Source organism: Fusarium graminearum, chromosome 1, assembly GCF_000240135.3.
Source record: "Fusarium graminearum PH-1 chromosome 1, whole genome shotgun sequence".
NCBI lineage: Eukaryota > Fungi > Ascomycota > Sordariomycetes > Hypocreales > Nectriaceae > Fusarium > Fusarium graminearum.
This window is the reverse complement of record NC_026474.1, coordinates 8759267-8779599: the sequence shown is the minus strand read 5'-3', so window position 1 is coordinate 8779599 and position 20333 is coordinate 8759267. Positions and strand designations below refer to the sequence as shown.

Below are 20333 nucleotides of genomic sequence, written 5' to 3'. Positions count from 1 at the left end.
ATGGTGGGGCGAAAGGACATGCCGACTAAGGTGGGGACCCACCCACTATCCCTGACGTACCTACAGGACGACCTACTTCTAGCCTGGGCAACTGGAGGCACGTACTTTAGCGCGTGGAACGACGCGTTCAGTGGTGACCACTTTAAACGCGAACTGGCGACCCTTAGCCAACCTCTTTAACATCCAAATATCCATGGGTAACGCTTTCGGTTCCTTTTTACCAAAACAGAGTCCGCCTCATATTTGAATCCCTTTATTCATCCCTTGAACTCTCTGCCACGTCTTCGCTTTATGCTTTTCGCACCTGTCTAATCTTTACAATTGCATTTGTGAAATGGTGGTTTAACTCGAAGCTCAAGGTACTTGGGCCCTTAAACTTCCAGTGACCGTTACTATTTTATGCTCACATGCATACTCCAGCAGTCTTTTGCGCATCTATGGGATCCGTCTTGGTCGAAAGGATGGCCCAAGAAGGCACTAGGGGGCCAGAGGTTAAAAAAGTCCATCCTTTCTTTACCAAAGGCCCTGCCTCCGAAATAGTCGTCCCCTCCGATCCATCTCCAAAGACTGCGAGCAATGGATCCCCTCACAACGATGCTGAAATCGCAACGGAAGTACAGAACGGAAAGAAACGACGAAAGACCGAGACAACGCTGCCACAAAATGAGTCTGGACCGAAGAAGCAACGGCGAGCGCGCCAGAGCGAGGGACTTGCAGCTTCAGGCAACGCGACAATCGAGCAGAGCCTTGGAATTAAGCCTCTTGGGACTACTGTTACCGATACGGCAACACACTCATCGATCAACGACGTTGTCAAACCCGAAGATAGTTCAACCTCGACTGTCACCAACCCTCCGAGCCTCCCCAATACCGATACCAAGACGAACACGGGAAAGATGCTCAAATTAAACCTAAGGACTGGTACACTAAGATCCCCGCCAAGAACTAGACCAAAATATGCTCCCTCACGCATAGTGTGCATGAAATATGGACATGACGATGCCAGTCGAAAAGAGCTAGGCGACAAGATCTCTCAGATTATGGATGGTAACATTATAATTCCTCCAACCCCGCCGAAGAAACGAGGAAAGAAAGTGAAGGAGAATTCGAACACTCAGAATGCTTCAGGTTCCAAGACTACGCATCCGCTCTTTGCCGCAAAGACAAAGCAGGTCATGAAGGTTGAGGATAGTACTGTCGACAAACACTCTCCTTCTTCATCACGCCATACGGTGTTCATGTCCACGCCAATGTCTCCGAAAAAGGCTAGGAACCCATTCGTAGTGAACAAACAGGCGCCGCGGTTTGGAGTCAAAACAGGCGTAGCGAAAGTCCCCGGTGCCATGCAACCTCTATGGCCTGCTAAAGGAATGGCCCATGTCCGTGGATTTGACGTTCAACTTGATCCAACCACATTCTTATCTGCCGATTGCACGAAGAAAAAATCCAAGGGTTCTGCTGTGGCGATAACTCCCGAAGAATCTGTGCTGGAGCGGTTCTGCGCCACCATGGATTTTGCTGCGATTCAGGATTCCCTTCCTAAAAACGACGACCATTTCGAACCGGCCCCCGAGGAGTTGCGCATACCTTCCCGACACTTTGAAAGTGGCCGAAAACTTCAGAAACGCATTCGTTCAGAATTACGGACATTAAAGTCAACTACCAGTCAAGGCGATGACCAGCTAATTGATGATATTGCCGAGCATTCAAAAACTACACATCCCGCGATCAACCGCCTATATCAGTCGCTTGAGACAAATCTCTCAGCCTATGACAAGTCGACATGCGAACCACTAGCCTGGACGCAGAAATACGCTCCTGCTACAGCACTAGAGATCTTGCAAGGCGGAAAACAAGCTCTTCTGCTCAAAGACTGGCTGCAGGCACTCAAGGTTGATTCGGTCATTTCGGCTGGCCAGGATAACCCCATGGCGAAGAAGGCGAAGCCAAAAGCGGCACCAAAAAAGAAGAGAAAGAAGGACGAGCTAAGTGATTTCATTGTCAGTAGCGAAGAGGAAGCAAACGAAATGGAAGAGATTTCTGAAAATGAGGCCGATTGGGCACCTGCTGGCTTAGGTCTACTGAAAAAGACAGTTGTTCGAAACGGCGACGTAACAAAGGGTACAAAGGACCAAGAACGACTGACGAATTCTGTGGTCATCAGTGGCCCTCACGGAAGTGGCAAGACAGCGACTGTCTACGCCATAGCCAAAGAACTAGGATTCGAGATATTCGAAATTCACCCGGGAAGCAGACGAAGCGGCAAGGATATTCTCGAGAAGGTTGGTGATATGACACGCAATCATCTCGTTCAACAACATCAGGCGCAGAACGCTTCTGGGGCCACAGAAGAGGACGCGGTGGCTCGCGACTTGAAAGCTGGGAAACAGGGTACGATGACAAGCTTTTTCCAGAAGAAGATAACTTCCCGGCCACCCCCTAAGAAGCCCTTGGAAGAAAAACCGACCGAGACGACGAAAGCCAGCTCAACTAAGAGTCAGAAACAATCACTAATCCTATTGGAAGAGGTGGATATTCTGTACGAAGAAGACAAGCAATTTTGGGCAACATTGACGGGGATGATGGCACAATCCAAACGACCATTTATCATGACTTGCAACGACGAAACAATGGTGCCGCTCCAGACCCTTAACCTTCATGGCATCTTCCGTTTCTCGCCTCCGCCTATCGATCTTGCCGTTGACCTGTGCCTTCTTACAGCAGCTAATGAGGGCCACATACTACGGCGCACAGCTGTTGAAGCATTGTACAAGTCTCGCAGAAACGATCTTAGGGCTGCGCTAACAGAGCTCAACTACTGGTGTCAGATTGGGGTTGGGGATCGCAAGGGAGGGTCCGATTGGTTCTACCTGCGATGGCCCAAAGGATCTGACCTGGATGAGAACGGAGATGTGATACGGGTGTTGAGCGAAGAGACCTATTGCAAGGGTTTGGGCTGGGTCGGCCGTGATCTGATATCCACCTGCCCCGACCCAATGAAGTCTGAAGAAGAAGCATTGAAGCAATTATGGGACTCTTGGTCACTGGACATAGGCGACTGGGACAACACGTTAATTCTACAGTCATGGGCAGATGGTATGTCGCATAACGCCTCGGAGAAAAACAAGAGACTCGAGTTCCTTGAGGCTACAGATGAGTTCTACAATTCTATGGGCGATGCAGATTTGATATCGAGCGGCACGTTGGGTATCAATCTCCAGGAAACTATAGATCCCGGATTACCCGAAATGCCAGCCAAGATGCGGGACGATTTCATCCTTGGCCGTCGACTTCTCGAGGCAGACCCCAAAATCGCACACTTCTCGCTGAGTGTCGATCTCTCCTTAACTCTCAAGTCACTGTCAAGACAAACGCTTCTCGACACATCACTCAAAATCGACACAACAACTAGTCCTCTTCTCGAACCGTTGACGGAGAGACGAGTCATACAATCTCTCGAACACTCATTTGAGCCTCAGACCCCGCCTCTAAACCGCATGGACCTGGCACATGCATTCGATCCCATTGCTGTAAACGAAAAGACGGTATACGCCAGTTACCTTGACCCCTCTGTATTTGACCGGACCACAACCCTCATTGTTTTGGACATAGCGCCATGGGTCCGCGGGATCGTCGAGTTTGACAGCAACCTGATGCAAGAGCGACTCAAGCTGAGTAACCTTTTAAGCGAAGGCGGTACACGGAAGAGAATGCGCACCACACGTAGTGCATACTCAGCTATGGAAGGAGGTGAAAGGAGAACTGTCCGCCGCGAGAGGTACTTTGCAGATACTCTCAACACAGTCTTTGTACGACATACCGCTGGTGAGGGTTGGAAGGAGGCTGTAGAGAGTGCAGCACCAAAGGAGATGGTAGGGGATTCACCCAGCACTACCCCATCGTCGCCGGTAGCAAGTGAGATATAATGGGCTATGCAGTATATACGGAATGCGTATTTGCCTTGAAGATTCATATGATGGACATGCACATAGGACGGCAATAGTGAGTTTCAAGCGGAGTTTGGGTACAACGGGATAGCATAGTGCCAGCAAGTAAAGGCTCATAAGAAATATATATGTATTAAAGAACCGCTGGTGTGTTTGTATGTGTGTGTGCTTATAAGAGCGATATTGTCTCTGAATCAACATGAAAAATATAGCAATTCGCCAACCCGCCCAAATATCAATGAAATTCGCCATCATGTAATCAAGATAAGTCAGTCCATCCTCCATTCGACATTTGCATAAATCATATCAGCATAAATACATAATGCCATCCCATATCCACTGGTGTATGTCACCACTCAGGAGGATAAGGAGCGGGTTGAACGACAGTTCTTCTACGCTCAGTAGGATAGAAAGGCTGTTCCTGGACATAGTAATCATCAGGAGTATGTGGCAGCCGTTCAACATGATGCCGCACCCTCACGTGTTCCTGCGGCATCCTCTCGTAGTTCTGGGGCCGTCTACGACTGATCTCTTCGTGATGCACAACGTCGCCATGCCGTCTGGTAGTGCGCTCGTACACACGCTCACTATTGCCAGGCGAGCGATGCCGATGTTGTTTACGGCTATGCTTGGGTGGGGGATGCTCCCAATCTTCGTGATCGCCATGCAGAACGCCCTTTGGCCAGACCTTGTGGGCTATGACGGTCGCAACGCCAATCCCCGCCAAGAGACCAGCAGTGGTTTTGAAAAGACCGTTGTAGTCATGATCGTCACTGCGCTTCTTGCGACGAGAAGGCGAAGGTGAACTTGATCGTGAGGAAGACCTTCCTCGAGATCTCGAGCGTGAGATTGGTCTTGAAGAAGAAGAGGGCTTGTTACTTCCTCGGAACGATTGAGGTCGGCCTCGAGAAGGTGAGGGTGTTCGGGTTCTGGAGGATGGCATGGGGATTGGTGATGGGCTTGGCGATGGTCTCTGGTTAACAGAGCTGCGTCGCTCAAACGAGCCAGAGCGCTGCATCTTAAAAGCCAAGACTCACGTTACTAGGATTGGACACTAGTGTACCGAATAGAAACGTAGTTGTGACTCTCTTATCTCACGGTTCGTGCAGAGTTCAAATCGTTCAGTTATATGGAATATAAGACGTGGCCCAATTCTTCCGGTTTTTTTGTTTTTTTTAATGCCCGATTAGGTTTCGTCTTCAGGTCTTGGGCAATCTGGAGGGCAGGGGGGAAAAAATATTTGTTTGAACAAGGACCAGCACTGTAAAGGAAAAAAATGAGGGTCAGTCAGCCTTTACTTAATCAGTGGTTTCTCTTTGTAAGGAGCATCTCGAGTGACTAACCAGAAGCAAGGGGGTGGTCCACTGGTAGTTAAACAAGAAACTAATTCATCGACTTCTCTTCTTCCACAAAGGCCTGGTTCAAGATAATGCTTTCAGTGCAGCAGTCTGACAGGGATGTCCTTGTTGAAAGAGAAGTGGTTAGGCTATATGACGTAGAAGCAAGCGGAAACACGGCGGAGATATCACAATGATGAGGATTTGGTGTTGAAATTCGAACTCGAATTCACTAAGAAAGGTGCTAAGGAGGGTTGGATTGCTAAGAATTAAATATTGGGAAAGATGAGCGGTTTATGAACGTAGGTCGGTCAGTATGTAGGTCAGTGGCTTGGACAACACACGTCGATCTCTAAGAGTTGCTAACTTTGGGAACAACTTGACTAACTCATGCGGGGAGAATACGGGGAGCCGAATCAAGTCCCATCAAAATAGAATGCGTATGTAGACTCTACTCCAGTCCTTTCGGATCCCATCTCTCCTCTTCTAACAGGACGAGAAGGATTCATCATACGGCTAGATCGGAATAAAGAGGCTTCTGTATAGCCTCAACATCAATGCAAAGAAAAAGGAAAACCCCTTGTAAGAGACCTAAACACAGAGCCCTTGCCATGTATCAAAGTTCACAGACGTCACACAACAAGTTCCCACTCAATTGGAGGGACATGCCGAAGACCCGACAGGAACGTGAAACTGGGTATGTATGCTCATTTGTGACATTCATCCAATCCTATGATTTGCTGGCCCTGAGACGATACGATTGGGGAGCAGGGACACAAGTACAAGGACGGGGAATGATAGACACAGTAACTGGCAGGGCGGTAATATGCAGATTGATGAGTTGGCAGTGAGTAATAAATATAATGCGTTCACTTTACTTGAAGCGACTGTCTTAGGAAGTGCATATCAAGTAGATCGGTTGTCTGTGTCAGGCTGTTATAAGGCGGACATGTAACACGCGCTGCGGGTTCCTACAGATCGCCAAAATATGAATCGGCTAGCTTCTCTCCATCTGATGAATCGCAAGAGATAAATTGTCCTGCGTCCTGATTCACTTGATGGCCACCTCGTCGAAGCAACGGTGCTAGACCTTGTGGCACTGATGAATGTATGTGCATTTATTCTTCAGTTGCACTCATCCAGAGCCCATGTGCATCGAACTCGAGAGGATATATAATGATACACGACGTTGGGATGTCGCAGTTGCATAGGCAGCTGCATTGAAGAGCTACTTCGACGCTTGTGCTTCGAGACATTTGTGTCCGACAGCTGATAATACGCATCCTTCTAATAACCAGGCGAAGTTGTCTGTATGTGAGTAGGACTCGGTGGGATATTTTTCTCCTCCAAAATTCCAGGCATGAAAGCTAGGAAGAGGAGGAGGATTGGCTCTATTGTTGTTATTCTCTATCGTCTGTTCCAGGTTGTATTTCCACTCAGGTCACGGGCGTCTTTCTTGATATATTCTAGGTGCCTCGTCTGTATAAACTATCCAAGAAGCTTTCCCTGCCCTGATTCGTCTACCAGTGGTCAGCATCGCTCAGTCGTATATAATCGTATACAGTCAGAAATGCTAGCAGAATAAACACTTATAAGCATAATATCGTACAGACGCATTCGGTTCTCGTCCAACGGCGACGTGCATTACCGTGGGAGCAAATTTGAGCGCAAGGCTGAGGTTGTGGTGAGACTTCCTTGTCCCATGTTGCCCTGGAAGATATCCCGCTGCAATTAGGCTTCGACAGCTCAGCTTCATACGCTCGTATAGCTTCAGTTCCGTTATTTCGAAGTCTTTCATGTTGTCTTTCGCATGAAGGTAGACTACCAAACGATGCACCTCGCCATTGACTTGGATGTATGATTGTTAGTAAAGTTATACAAGCTGACCAGGAGCATGGCAGGAGTCCTCCAGCTTCATTTGTGACCGTAAGCATCTATAAGCCGCTCCCTCTTGACACTAATGTCTGCAAGCTGGCATTTGTTAAAGTCAAAAGCTGTCAAAGCCTCAACACAGCCATCATCTCCGTAAGCCACTTGGCTTAGTCAACAACCCGGTCAGAACCAAGGAAGACCGAGATGCGTAAAGCAACGGTTGGTTGGCATGACTATCGTCAAAGCATGAAAAGGTCAAGTTGAAGATGGCCGAGTTGATGTTGTTAGTTCTTAGACATGGATATGCACTCGTCCGGCATGAGGTCAATTTGGAGCCCTGTGCAACAAGCGGTAATATTTCCAATGATAGGGTCCAAGGTGGCGACGAGATTGGTGTGGTCACCTCGAAATGAGCACGTTCCGATATGGCGAGTCGTGCGTTGCATCCGCATGTTGTTTTAGAAACACGTACACGAGACAACAAAGATAATCCTGCATCCGCAACAGACTTGGCCCGGACTGGCCTGGGCCTGAGCCTGAACCTGATCTCAGCTCAGCTCAGTATGAGACATGACTACTGAATGCGAGTGCAGTATGAGCCCCACAAACAGAACAAATCAGAAGCAAAGGAGACGTAGAAGGAGATGAATGCTGACGCCGTCCAAACATGATTCAAATGGGGGCGTAAACCAAAAGGTGATCAGATCAGATCAGCGATAGAAAAGGGAGGTGACTATGTACTGCACTGCACAGCACATGTAGGCATTAGGCCCCGGATCATGGCGTCAGTCTCCCCGTCTAACGCCGGTTGGTCGTGCCGCGCGTTAAGTGCTTGCATGGGCTTCCCTTGGATGCAGACTCCTTTCTGGTCATGCCATTTTCTTTCCTCCCTCTTGGTTGAGTTTGTCTTTTATTTCAAGACAGCTTGCCAAGGCACCAACTGCGTTTAACTCTGGGGGTTCGCAAATCTTCGTCAGTCAGATTCTGGAGAGGGGGCTGAAGGGGTCAACATGGCTTTCTCGCCCTTGTTCACCTGGTAATGATGACCACATGTGGGATTGGCATAGGCTGTCATGGTTTCGCTGATCGCCACTTATGTGTCCCCCTCCTTGGGAAAAGCATGGGATTGAAACTGGAAGTGCAAAATCATGTTGAGAAGAGAGGCATCATGGCAAGTTGGATGTCGAGTCTCAAGACCATCCAATTGGTCTACTGACAACCATGCCAAGTTGCCTACCCTGTGGTATCATGCATGATATTCTATCACCAAAGCTGAACCACTTCATGTTTCCATGTTGTTCCAGCTCTGATAGAGCCGCCTGCTTACTTTTTCTGCAAAACGCTCCATGTGATATTGAAAAAGTCAATAGCCGCCGCCAAGATTGAACAGCCGGCAAAAGTGAAAACTCTTATGTTAAGTCTTCCGATGAAAGTTTCAGGCTGGCTTTTTGGAATCGGTCATGCAGTGTAAACATATAAACGACAATCTGAGACCGAAGTTTCGTCTAAAGCTGTTATGTTGTGGATCCGGGACTCTGAACAGCATTGAGAGATCGCCGTGAGCCTTTTGGCAAATTGTCCGTTTATCCCAATCTTCCATGAGCCAAAAGACACATCAGAAGCCCCAAGAAATTGAGGTCAATCAGTAGTCACGGGAGCAGGGGATGAATCACCCTGGACATGTTATCTCAGTCACGTAGGACTCTGCACGACTTACAACCCAACCCGTACAGGGCTATGATGGGGCTGTAAGCGTGGGATTTCATCCGGGTCTGGACATCCCTGCATCACAAGTTCCTCACACTTGAATCAGTATCGCGCATGTCGAGGGGCGTGGACGCGGAGTGATATGGCTGCCGGGCTTGATTCAGCAAGTGGATTGCTATCAAGACCAGCTACCAAGTGGATCAGACTTGTCTCTCCACGTCCAACATAAATCCTCGCATCGCGGGATATGATGCTGGCTTTAGCCTGGCCTCGTTGTCATTTGGCTGAACAAGTTGGAAGAAACCTTGTTGCGGATTTTGAGCCATTTGTTGATGTAGGCAAAGCGTCATGGCTCGTCAATGTTGTTTTATACTTCTTAAGGAGGTATGATCTCCCTCCCTCCATGCTATGCTATGCTACCTATTTGAAACAGGCAAACCTCCGGACCGGCGTCCAATGTTGATTGAAGACTCGACTACTAGGAGAAAAAGTGCGTCCCCATCTCAAACAGCCGTAAGCTGTCTTGATGGGTTTCGATCGACCAGCCGTTGCATTATCATTCATCGATATTTGGCCATCACCGATGGGGTCGGTGTGCAGAAAGAGATGGCGGAACTAGACCAGCCAGATCAAAAGCGTCCATCGGCGACTCTCATCTGAGGCCCAGTTGTTGGTTTTGATGCCGACCGAATTAAGCACAACATCACACCTTGGGGTCGTGAAGCTGTACCAGTAAACCTAAGGGGGACGCAATGAACCAATTAAAGCTCGACGTGAGCTCGACGCTACCAGCCGGTTGGTGCACCATGAAACGACCTGTCTTGTACATTGGATGAGTGACCAAAGCAGACAGCAAGACCAGGATACTGGGGCATTAGGAGGCAATGGGGAACGCTCAAAACTGGGCCTCGTTTGTGTACTGACGAGGCATCAGGTAAGTACTGCGCGTGCGACCTGCGGGTGTCATCATTCAATGAGTGCACGGCAAGTGGGATAGCCGTATCTTCACAACGGTGTGATTGAATGCCGTAGACGTGTGGATGCATATTCGGGGCGAATATCGTAGCCATGGGCGGACGGATTACATGCCTAATAAAGTGATATGGGTTGGGACATTTCTTGCCTGTAATAAAAGTTGAGGTGTCACACAGCGTGGTGGTTCATTTTTTCAAATTTGGGTAGCAAGGTTTTCGGCGGTGGAAGGCACCTAGACTATCGACGTCTAGTTCTGAGGAGTGGTAGCAGTCCTTGAATAGTGCACAGGTCGCTAATATCGTTTGATGACGGCGCCTTAATCCGGTGTTTGACGGTGAATATGCGGCTGTGCGAGAATGGATAGACCAAGCCAAACAGATGTTGATCAAGCTCGATCAAAGGTTACAGACATTCGTGGAGGCTTTGGGAATTCCCAGCAGCCAACAGTGAGATCAGTCAACGATTGGACGACACGCAGACAAGTGTAATCAGTTGGCAACAGCCCTTTGGTTTTCCTGTCTCAGAGCATGATCGATTGTGGTGGTAAGGTTACCCTGTGCGACCGCGTGGTGATGAAGGCTTCAACATCCGCATCATTCGCCTTGTTGACTGCATTACTGATGGCGGAGCACATGAGGCTTTGGCGTATATCAGAATGTGTATCCGGAAGATGCTGGCTCAACTTTGGTTGCAGTTGGGGTTTAGTTAGAATAGCATGTCGTCCGCCAACCCCACCCCTCCAACACGAAAAGCTGCTCAACAAGGCCGGGGAACCAAATATGTCGTCAAGGCCTCCAGTCAGCGACAACGACGGCGGAAGCAGCGGGAGGGAGCAGCGGTTCAGCCAAGCCTGGCATAAACACTAGGGAGCGAGCGCCCTTGTCTATCTTTCATCTTCTGTTGAGTACTATGTACAGGCACACGCACAGGCGAAGCAAGCAAAGCAAAACGGACCAAACCCAAGTCAGACACTGCCCGAAACCCCACTGCATGTATGCATCTGTGTACTGGGTTTGCCACCAGCGCTTTGCAGGCTTTCCAAAGTTGATATAGCCGTCGCATGTGATTGGCTTGCACATGCAACATTGAACCAGGAAGCTCTCTCATGATTCGGTCTTATTCCTTTGATGTGGTGAAGTTGGTGGAAAGATTCCTTGTACATGTGACAACCAAAATACTTCACACCGCGAGAGCTGATGCAAGCATGAGGTTAGAAATGACGATGTTGAGAGACTATCACCTCGAGGGTATTTGTAATGAACTTCCATGACTTCCCTGTCATAGTGGGTCATTGATTTGGGGTAGTGATTCGAAAGTGAAGAAGAAGAAGAAGAAGCAAAAAAACAGCAACGGGCAAACAGACTGGGGTTCCAATACAAGATGGAATGTCTAGGTTTAGTACGGAGTAGACTGCGACCTGTTGCTAGGCCTAGGGGTGGTTAGAGGGAAACCAACGACACAAGTGGGAAAGTGCCGGTGTCTTGGATTTGATGTTTCCTTCCATGTCCGTGTCGAGAAGTGCAATTACAAATGCGTTAACCAATGACAACAATCTCAATCCAGATGAGATGAGATGAGTTCCGTTCCTTCTAGTTTCTATACCTGCTCAACCAGGGGATTCCAGGCTTTCCAGGGAAGGCAGCAGCCATCTTCATCGGTCACGCATAACTGGATTGTTGATGTCGATCTCTGAAGGGCTGACGCATGCCATAATCTAACAATCATCAACGTTATTCTTACACCGACTGCTTAATAGTAGGCAAGGTTAGATTAATATGTGCTTGTATACGATAAACATACCCATACACTAGGATAGGTAGTGATGCATCAAATGTTGTTACAGAACTCGAGGGGTAGGATCGACCATTTCTAACCACTGGTCGGTCCCCTTACCACTTTCTCTAGTTGCTTGGCTCAGCGGTACCATGTTCACCTCCCTTCCCTCTGGCCCCGTTCCCGTAGTTCAAGAAAAAGACCCGAAGTTTGGGATATGTGATTGATGAATTGCGAAACTGATCGGATGGGAACCTGCACACCATGTTTGCTTTTTATTTACGCTATAATATAAGCTGTGGAAACCATAATTACTTGGACATTAATCGCCAGTATTAGCATTCGATTCTATTTTCGTTAACGACTGCCAGGATTTGTATTGCAACCCCGGAGCTTACCTGCCTACCTTAGTAGTAGGCAGGCAGGGTGCAGTCAAGATAATCGGAAGGGGGTTATTATTGCCGTGCACGATGCGGATATGTGGAAGGAAGGAACTTGCGACATTCTCTCTTTTCTCTTTCCTTTCCTGTGGCACTTGGATTGTACTGCACTGCACTGCACTGCACTACTCTTTCAGCTACGAATGTGGCATAGGCAAGGCACTGTAGGCAGCAAATGTCTTCAACCCTGCCTGTGCTTTTCTTTGCCTGTCTCATGATGTATGTATCCATTACATTACATCCACATGGATCAATTCACTCCTTTAAACAAATAACCAATCACCCCTGCGTTTGAGTTCCTGCTGAGCGCCAAAGCCAAAGCGAGAAAATTGGAAAGCAAGGGTCAGTCACCTCCAAGATTAAGTCAGGTTAGGTTAGGTTGGGTTCTTTGCCGAGAGCGGCTTGTCTTGGTTGGCTGGCTGACTTTTACCGTACTGATTCGTTCACGTTTTCGAGATTGAATACCCGCACTCAAGTGGTCATCAATGCACCCACTTCCCCATCCTTTTTGCGAGTTTTACGCCCACGCATACGAGAGAAGCAGGCTGCGGCGGCATGGTTTTGGGCTGTACATACATACGAGACGGCCACAAAAGACAGGCACGGGAGACAACCAACTTTCCGTACCAAGCCTAAATGCGTACGTATTCGATTTCGCCAGTGACTGCTGATCACCAGCCAGCCAGGTTCAGACTTTATGCATTGTGCAGGTTAGGTTGCCCGAGTGGTCGGAGATGTTGTCTGAAGACTAGTTAGGTATGCATGTAGAAGGAAAAGAAAAAGAAAAAGAAAAAGAAAGTAGACAAGACGAGACAAACAAGCTATTCCTTTTTATCATACATATACTAGGGCTCTCATTGGCGGTGAGTGCATGGCAAGTTCCTTTTGTACGAGAAAGCGCTGCACTTGCTGCTTTCTTGCATCTAAACTTATTCGCTAGATCGGTGCCTGAGTTGAAGGATACGATGTAATTATTGAACGCCATCATAGCATTGCTAATAAATGCCTCGAAACGACGGCGCATCACCTACATGCTGCATTGATCAATACGGCATCCTCTGATCGGTAAAAACTGCAAGACAGCAGCTCGAGAGTTTCGGTCATGGCAAAGCTCAGAGGTTCCAGGTTGCTGAACCCAGATGCAAGTACCCCGTACGCAGAGATTAACCAGGCTGGCTACCATGGTAAAATGTCTTTCTTTCTTGGCCTCCGTATGAAATTACAATAGGCAAGCCATATTTGCTATTCTAGCCTGCGACCAAGGTTTGTCCATGTCTCTTAGGTGCTTATTAGGCACGCCTGATGTTTTTGGCTAAGCAAGGTTACAGCCAACGGAATGCAGTGACAGGTTTTGTACACGACTGACTGATTGACTGACTTGCTTTTCAACGGTAACAAGCCTCTTGCCTATCACGAGTCTTTAGAGACCTTTCCCTCTCACAGATAGCCCAAGGTACTTCTGGTCTCGGCGAAATCAGCACACATCATCACATTATAGGATGCCTTGACTTCCACCAGGTTGACAAGGGCTTTGTCCAAAGGCAACCAACCCGTCTTGGAGCATGTGTTCAATTGCTGGTGCTACGACTTGAGGCTCGACTACTGTACTTGGCGCGGACGTACCGGTATTGTCTTGGGCTGGCTGACACAAGTCGTGGTTGCGAGATACAGATTTGCTGTCGTCAACTGGCCAGACCCTGGGTCGCCCCGGTTAAGTTTTTGGATCATCGCTTCTAGCCTCTCTGTTGGAAGTGTGATGACGGACTGGGCTCCGTACTGGTACCATGGCGTTGCACCTCAGGGCGAGGGGGAAGATGCCCGTAGCGGCAGGGATTCCCACCGTTCAGTGCCAGGTTATCGGATGGGGCCAGACGGTGGCTTTCAGACTACGTACGTGCTATTTTCTTCAATGGTTGATAAGGCGAATTGAGCGCCCTTGTTCCACTTGCAAAGAATCCAAATCTGGCGGGCAGGCACGGTGAAAAAGGAATTACGACTCGGCGCTATGGAGCCAAGGCCGGAAGAGCTAATAAGTGTGCCGAAGAGACGCTGGCTCCCAGTGAGCTCTGTTAGCTGCATGCTTGTAGTGCATTACAGTGCACTATCAACAAATTCGTACGCCAAACGGACATCATGTTCATCGCCTTGTCTCAAAAGCTTGTCATCAGAGCTCAATAATGATACGAAAAGGGAAGGCTGTTGAAAAGATGGTCCTTGCATGGCGGGTGACAAAGTTGCTGAGAGTCAGTTTCGCCGTGAAAACATACCTAGTTCGACGAGCGGCACGGATTTGCAGCGCCTCTCGACGAATGGGTCTTGCTTCCGGTTGGAGGGTTGTTGGGGTGGCGGAAATCTTGACTGCTGATAGCATGAGGAATGATATAATTCGGTCAGCTCATCCAGCCTAAAGCCTATTGTGTGTTTCTTTATTTTATGAGCCTCAAATCTCCATCTCAAGTTTTCTGATATCCCTCTGAGGGGAGTGGATGGCTTGTTGGGTCCATGTGGGGGGCACCATGACAGCTTTGTTTGATTCAGTCACATATTTACTCATTATTCCATTCATTGCTGCTCAAAGTAGGGACCTTGTTTCGCTCGGTATTTTTATGCTCGAGGTTCTGGTGCGTCTCTCGTCATTATTGTCCTGAACTGTAATAAGCGGTAATGTTGTCTAGTACAGCGTAGCGAAACAACAGTTGCCGCCTCAATCTATCAGGAACATGGCCCAGGCCACTCGGAGCCAGCCAGAACCAAGAGCAAGCATAGCATAGGCTGCACAGCATAGCACAAGGATGCAAAGCAAAGACAGCATCAACAGGGCAGAAGAAACGACCTGGTGATTTCTTACACGCGGCCGATACTCACTTACACTTACGCTTGCATGTTCCTAGCAAGGAACGACAGTGGAGTAAGCGCCGCATTATGGCTCATGGCTCCTCATGGATTCGCACTCATGATTGATGGATGCCTCATGAGAGGCATACATACGTCCAAGGTAGAGTTACGCCGCTTATTCGGGCATGGTAAGTAATTGAAGGTTCCAGCACACCACCACTACGACTTGTCGGACAACAAGCGAGCATGCGACACCGCGGATCAAGATAGGCTGTGTTGAATTCAGTTCGAGTTTGACAGCTTCAAGGCTTTACGCCTTGATCAGACAAATAATCGCAGCACTGTAACTTACTGTATCCGTCCACAGCCGATGAATGGGAAGCTTTGTACCAATCCTGAACCGACACGGCCAATCAAGTTCTATTAATGATTGGTACTCCACAATGATCGTGTTTGTGAAAACCTCCTCTTACACTGTACCGAACGACACCTCCAGGGATCTTTCATACAAGCCCCAGCTTCGTGGATGGCTTGGAAGGAATCCAAATGTGCATAAGGGTGTGTGCAAGTCGAACTCGGATGCAGTCTCAGGGACAGATCGCTCATCAGCCGCCTGCGTTGATATTCCGCCTGAACAAAGTCAACTGCCATCATTTTATTTTCCATCCACCTTCATATCTCCCTCTCACCATGGATTCAACACCCGTCCGTAGTCTAGGGATCCCTTCGCAAGTCCCGCCGCCCTCGGTCCCACGAGCCCCGTCAAGCCCGCTCACAGCCCGGCGTTGAGCACGGCAGCGACCGGGCGACCCCTAGGGCGTTCCAGGGGCGACTTTGAACACATTCGATGCTCCATAAAGTTGCCCGGGGGGGCTTAAGTTGTAGTGGGTGAATGGTAGGTTCCAGCACCCAAGACTCCGCTGTCTAGCGGGCTTGGTCCCCATTGAAGTTTGCTTGGGGATGAGTGGAGGAAACTTGAGAGTTTTAGCGGCGAGTGAGAGGGGGTGAGCAATAGCAGTTAGATCCTGGCCTGGTTGGGGGTGTACGGTAATCATAATAATAGCAGCTAACACAGGGCAGAGAAAGGCAAAGCACCTCACCTCACCTCACGGAAACCGGGGTCGTCACCGGGTGCGGTGTCAGCTGGAAAGCGCCACGATGGCCCTGGTCTAGTCAGTAAGAGCAGGTCTAGCAAAGGCTGGCGACATGATGGGCTGAGAATTGTCATGCCCGTGGTACCAAGCTTTGTATGGAATTGTCTGGGGGGAAGCAGGTATCCCGATACATGCTCGGCTAGTACCACAGAGACGGCCGGGCGGGTGTGCGTGTGCAATGTCTTGTCTGAGACTGAGTGAGTGCGTGAGTGAAAGAGATTCTCTACCATGCCATGGATGGCTCCATTAAGCCAGTGGCAGCCCAGCCCTTGAAAGTCTGATCCAGGCTGTCAGGGCACAGTACTTGTATGCAGGAAGCGCTCAAGCCGTGAGATCAAGTACATTTGAGAATGAGCAGGGCTATTTGTGGGACTGAACCCGGACACCCCTACTCCTTCCCTTACCCTTACTCCCTACGCTAGGTACGCTACGCAACGCTATGCTATGCTGCGTCTAGGAGAGAACCACACTTGACGAACAACGACACTACCTACCAAGTTCAAGTGAATGAAAGTAAAGGACTTTGTACATACACACACAACCACCAGCCATGGACTGAGTGACTGAACCCATTCGTTGTTGCTTCTTTTTACTCTTTCTTTCCTTATCCCTCCTCCATCGTCCTTTCTCTCCTACTCAAACCTCCACTCTTAGAGATACAAACATCCTCAACCACCATCTCTCAGCGAATACAATTGATCTCCAGCCTCAACGATTTCATGCCTACCTAGCTGTGAATGCTTTCCCTCGCCCGATATCCTCGTTGAACATCCGGCCCTCTACGAATACCTTCGCTTGCAGCCGGTCTACTGCGAATACTCTCCACTGCCTGTCGGTGCTGATCGATAATGGCACTGGCTCGCCCATTGAACAATTGAACAATCGTTGCGCCCTCCCTACAGCAAACCCACCTCCCGAAATTCTATTCACGCAAACTCTAGCGGGGTAACTGTATTGTTATTTTACTCGCGCAATAGATTAGAGTTACGTTGCCTGCTGGGCATAAGAGACGAAATCTGTAGGTCAGCCTATGCTATTGAAATCAGGTTCCTTAGGCTGTTTATTTTTGTACCCTAAAGCTAACTCTTACCTGCTAGCCTCCACTGGAGCTTTTGCAGTGAAGCTTCGCAGTCAACCTCGCAGAGTATCAGAAAACTGGGCTGCCAAAGTACAAGAGAAATCAGTGAGTCAACTAACTATCGCAAGTCTGTTTTTGCGCTTCGGCCTAAAGTTTGGAGGTTAGTCTAACACCACACCCTAGGTGATTTCTCAAGCTTGACGGTTGCCCTGCGCGGTCTAGAATCGAGTTTTTTTCTCTTGATTTCACACAACACCACTTCTGGGAGACGAACTTGAGACCCTTATCGACGACATGAGTACCGTCTTTCAACCACCACTGGCTTGGGAGAGCCATGCTATTCACAACTACGCTGCCGCTGTGCCTCAAGCTGCTCGAGCCCCAGCTACCATGAACGAAAAACCCCAGTACCACCGATACCCTGTGAAACAACCCGAGCAACAGCAGCAACCACAACCGCAGACGGCATACAACCACTATTACCAACAGGAACAAGCGACACATGAGCTACATCCCTCTCAAGTTCCTCAGCACCGAAATGGATCGATCTCGACAGCGTCACAGGTTGTTCCGGTCGTCGGACAGGCTGTCCGACCTTCAACACCTGCTGCTTCAACATCTACCGCGACGAAGAACGACGCCGAGTCGCTGGTCTACCACAGTCTTGTAATTCCCAAGTGCATAAGCCCCACAGGTGGAAACCTTGCCGATTTCGCTGCTCAGGTGCGTACATATATTGAGAATATGGGAACTGTCAGATAGCTAACATTCTCTAGATGACTTGCTTGTTCTGGTTTGAGTCAATTGACGAGCTCAAGCAGGCAGGGTCAGTTCGTACAATGGGCTCCAACGCCATTGTTCAGCGTTTACCACATCTCGCCAAACCCCTTGACCAATTTCGGAAGTGGGTGTACAGCGTCCTCTCAACAACACAAGTGACCCAGAATGTCATCTTACTGGCTCTGCTATTTATTTACCGACTCAAGATGTCGACACCTCAAATCAAGGGTCGTGCCGGCAGCGAGTATAGATTACTAACAGTAGCACTGATGCTCGGGAACAAATGTAAGTGAAAAGTATTCACATCGCTAGACATCAATTGACCATGCCATAGTTTTGGATGATAACACCTACACGAACAAGACTTGGGCCGAGGTGTCATGCTTCAATGTGCAGGAGATTCATGTCATGGAAGTGGAGTTTCTGTCCAACATGCGATACAACTTGGTGGCGACGAAGGAGCAATGGGATGACTGGTTGGACAAGCTGGCCTGCTTCCACGAGTACTACGAGCGAGCTGTGCGATTACCAGCATCACCGGTTCACCTTCCTACACCAACAAACAACACGCGCCACTCACCTATCGCTTCACCAGCGGGTGCTATGCAACCCACCGTCAGCCTGCCCCCTACTCCGGCTATCACAGCGAACTACTCACCTACGTCGAGTCACTCGCAAAACTGGTCCACGTACCAAACTAACACCATCTCCCCACTCTCTACCAAGCCCAGCCTCCAATTCCCCCCTGTGTCACGAAAGCGAAGTCCCGAGGGAGATATCATGGAACACCCAGCCAAACGGCTTGCTCCTTCTCAGCGAGGTCCAGCTCCCGTCATGGCTCAGGTCCCGCGATCAAATGGTATTGTTGACCCGGCCAGGCTACCTGTGCCTCACCCCACTGTCATGACTGGGCAACCTCAGACCCAACATACGTTAATGCCCTTCGACAACATCGGTGCCAATGGATACCCTCCGCCTACACAGCAGGTAACTCAACCCGGTCACGTCTCACTTCCTCCGCTGCAAACCGGTATGCGCGCCATGTCGACGGTCTATTCTTCAGTCCCAGCGGCCATGGTGCCGAAGCAATCGCTTCCCGCGACGACGGGTGTCACGATGGCGCAAACCAGTTTCCCTACTCAGGCGCCTGTCAATTACGGCACACCCAGCAAACAGCTTAGTCCTGGCCGCTTGGGGCCATTCAACTCATCGCCCTTGGCAGAGGCGTACGGTCAGTCTTCGGTTATTCATACTCCTATGACGCATACTCCGATCTCCAACTCGCCGAGCGTCTATCTGCAGCAGAGACCGAGCCCGTACAAGCCTGTGCGCCACGTTAACACGCTTTTGCACCCCCCGCCTTCAGCATCATTGGAGCAATACCACCTTTCTGTACCTGTTCCTCCAACCCAGATGCACTATCAGCCCATCGGGCGACGGAACGATCTTCGAACTGGTATCGTGCCTGACTTTGTCGTTTACGACCGCGTTCACCCTCAGCATCAGGCTCTTCAGGGACACTACCCGTCTTAGGAATGGCAGGGTTACCCTTTGATCAACTATGGCTCTTATCCTCGCGTACGTGAGCCTTATCTCTAAGGTATCAACGGAATACTACGCATCAAGGTTTTCGCTCGTATGCTTTCTCGAAACACGACATGAGCCTTATCTTTAAGGTATCAACGGAATACTACGTATTGCATGCTTTCTCGACATGTTTGTTTTTATGGTGTTGGATTTATTTATTTTAGCGTCGGATATGCATCTCAAGGTACGCATGGCACAGGCGACAGGCGTTTGGGCGGAAATAAGTCAGGGTTCAGCAGTCTCCCGGACAGGACTATGGGGAAAGGTACTCGGAGTTACTTAAGCTTCCTTTCTACGATGACAGGTGGGTTGCATAAAAACCGGTACTGATTTAGTGGTTGATAGAAATATCAGATCACTCTTAGTGTGTGTATTGCCTAAGAGTGGACTAATATTTCGTCTGTACTGCTTCAAGTCCCAATTTTTCAGCAACCCGCCTGGATGGACACTATGAAACCACACAACAAGGGCTCACGATGAGCACATTTCATGAAGCATTGAACCTTTTACGAGAGAGCTCGGATCTCACCAGCGTGCATGATGCACCGGAACATCACTGCGTGACTGCATCGGCACCGACTGTATATAGACGGATGCAGCGAAATAGCAGTTATGAGTATTAGAATAGAGCAAAAATACAGCGGGGTTTTGCCCAGAGTGTTATGAAGGCTGTTGAGGTTGCAGAAACACAACTATGTTAATCGTGAGACAAAATGACTCGACCTAATGATGCTACTTGACATCTACTACTGGTCAGGTAAGTTGTATGGAAACTAATGCTGATTTAGTGGTTTGACATAAATATTGGATCACTCTCAGTGTATATACAGCCTACGAGCGGACTAATG

At 49.0% G+C, this 20333-nt stretch overlaps 4 protein-coding genes across 4 annotated transcripts; all 4 read left to right on the top strand.

Moving 5' to 3' along the window:
- Nucleotides 1–437: 437 nt before the first annotated feature.
- On the top strand, nucleotides 438–3926 carry FGSG_02732 (uncharacterized protein; the record flags this gene model as incomplete). Its single annotated transcript, XM_011320392.1, has 1 exon — nucleotides 438–3926. One exon carries the CDS (start codon nucleotides 438–440, stop codon nucleotides 3924–3926), a length of 3489 nt encoding a protein of 1162 aa, XP_011318694.1.
- Nucleotides 3927–4500: 574 nt separating this feature from the next.
- On the top strand, nucleotides 4501–4928 carry FGSG_12192 (uncharacterized protein; the record flags this gene model as incomplete). The annotated part of the gene is made up of 2 exons (XM_011320391.1): nucleotides 4501–4580; nucleotides 4709–4928. 2 exons carry the CDS (start codon nucleotides 4501–4503, stop codon nucleotides 4926–4928), a joined length of 300 nt encoding a protein of 99 aa, XP_011318693.1.
- Nucleotides 4929–5841: 913 nt separating this feature from the next.
- FGSG_12191 (uncharacterized protein) lies at nucleotides 5842–6754 on the top strand (the record flags this gene model as incomplete). The annotated part of the gene is made up of 4 exons (XM_011320390.1): nucleotides 5842–5981; nucleotides 6056–6131; nucleotides 6496–6598; nucleotides 6708–6754. 4 exons carry the CDS (start codon nucleotides 5842–5844, stop codon nucleotides 6752–6754), a joined length of 366 nt encoding a protein of 121 aa, XP_011318692.1.
- Nucleotides 6755–17412: 10658 nt separating this feature from the next.
- Nucleotides 17413–19431, top strand: FGSG_02730 (uncharacterized protein; the record flags this gene model as incomplete). Its single annotated transcript, XM_011320389.1, has 3 exons — nucleotides 17413–17841; nucleotides 17895–18183; nucleotides 18233–19431. 3 exons carry the CDS (start codon nucleotides 17413–17415, stop codon nucleotides 19429–19431), a joined length of 1917 nt encoding a protein of 638 aa, XP_011318691.1.
- Between the last annotated feature and the right edge of the window lie 902 nt (nucleotides 19432–20333).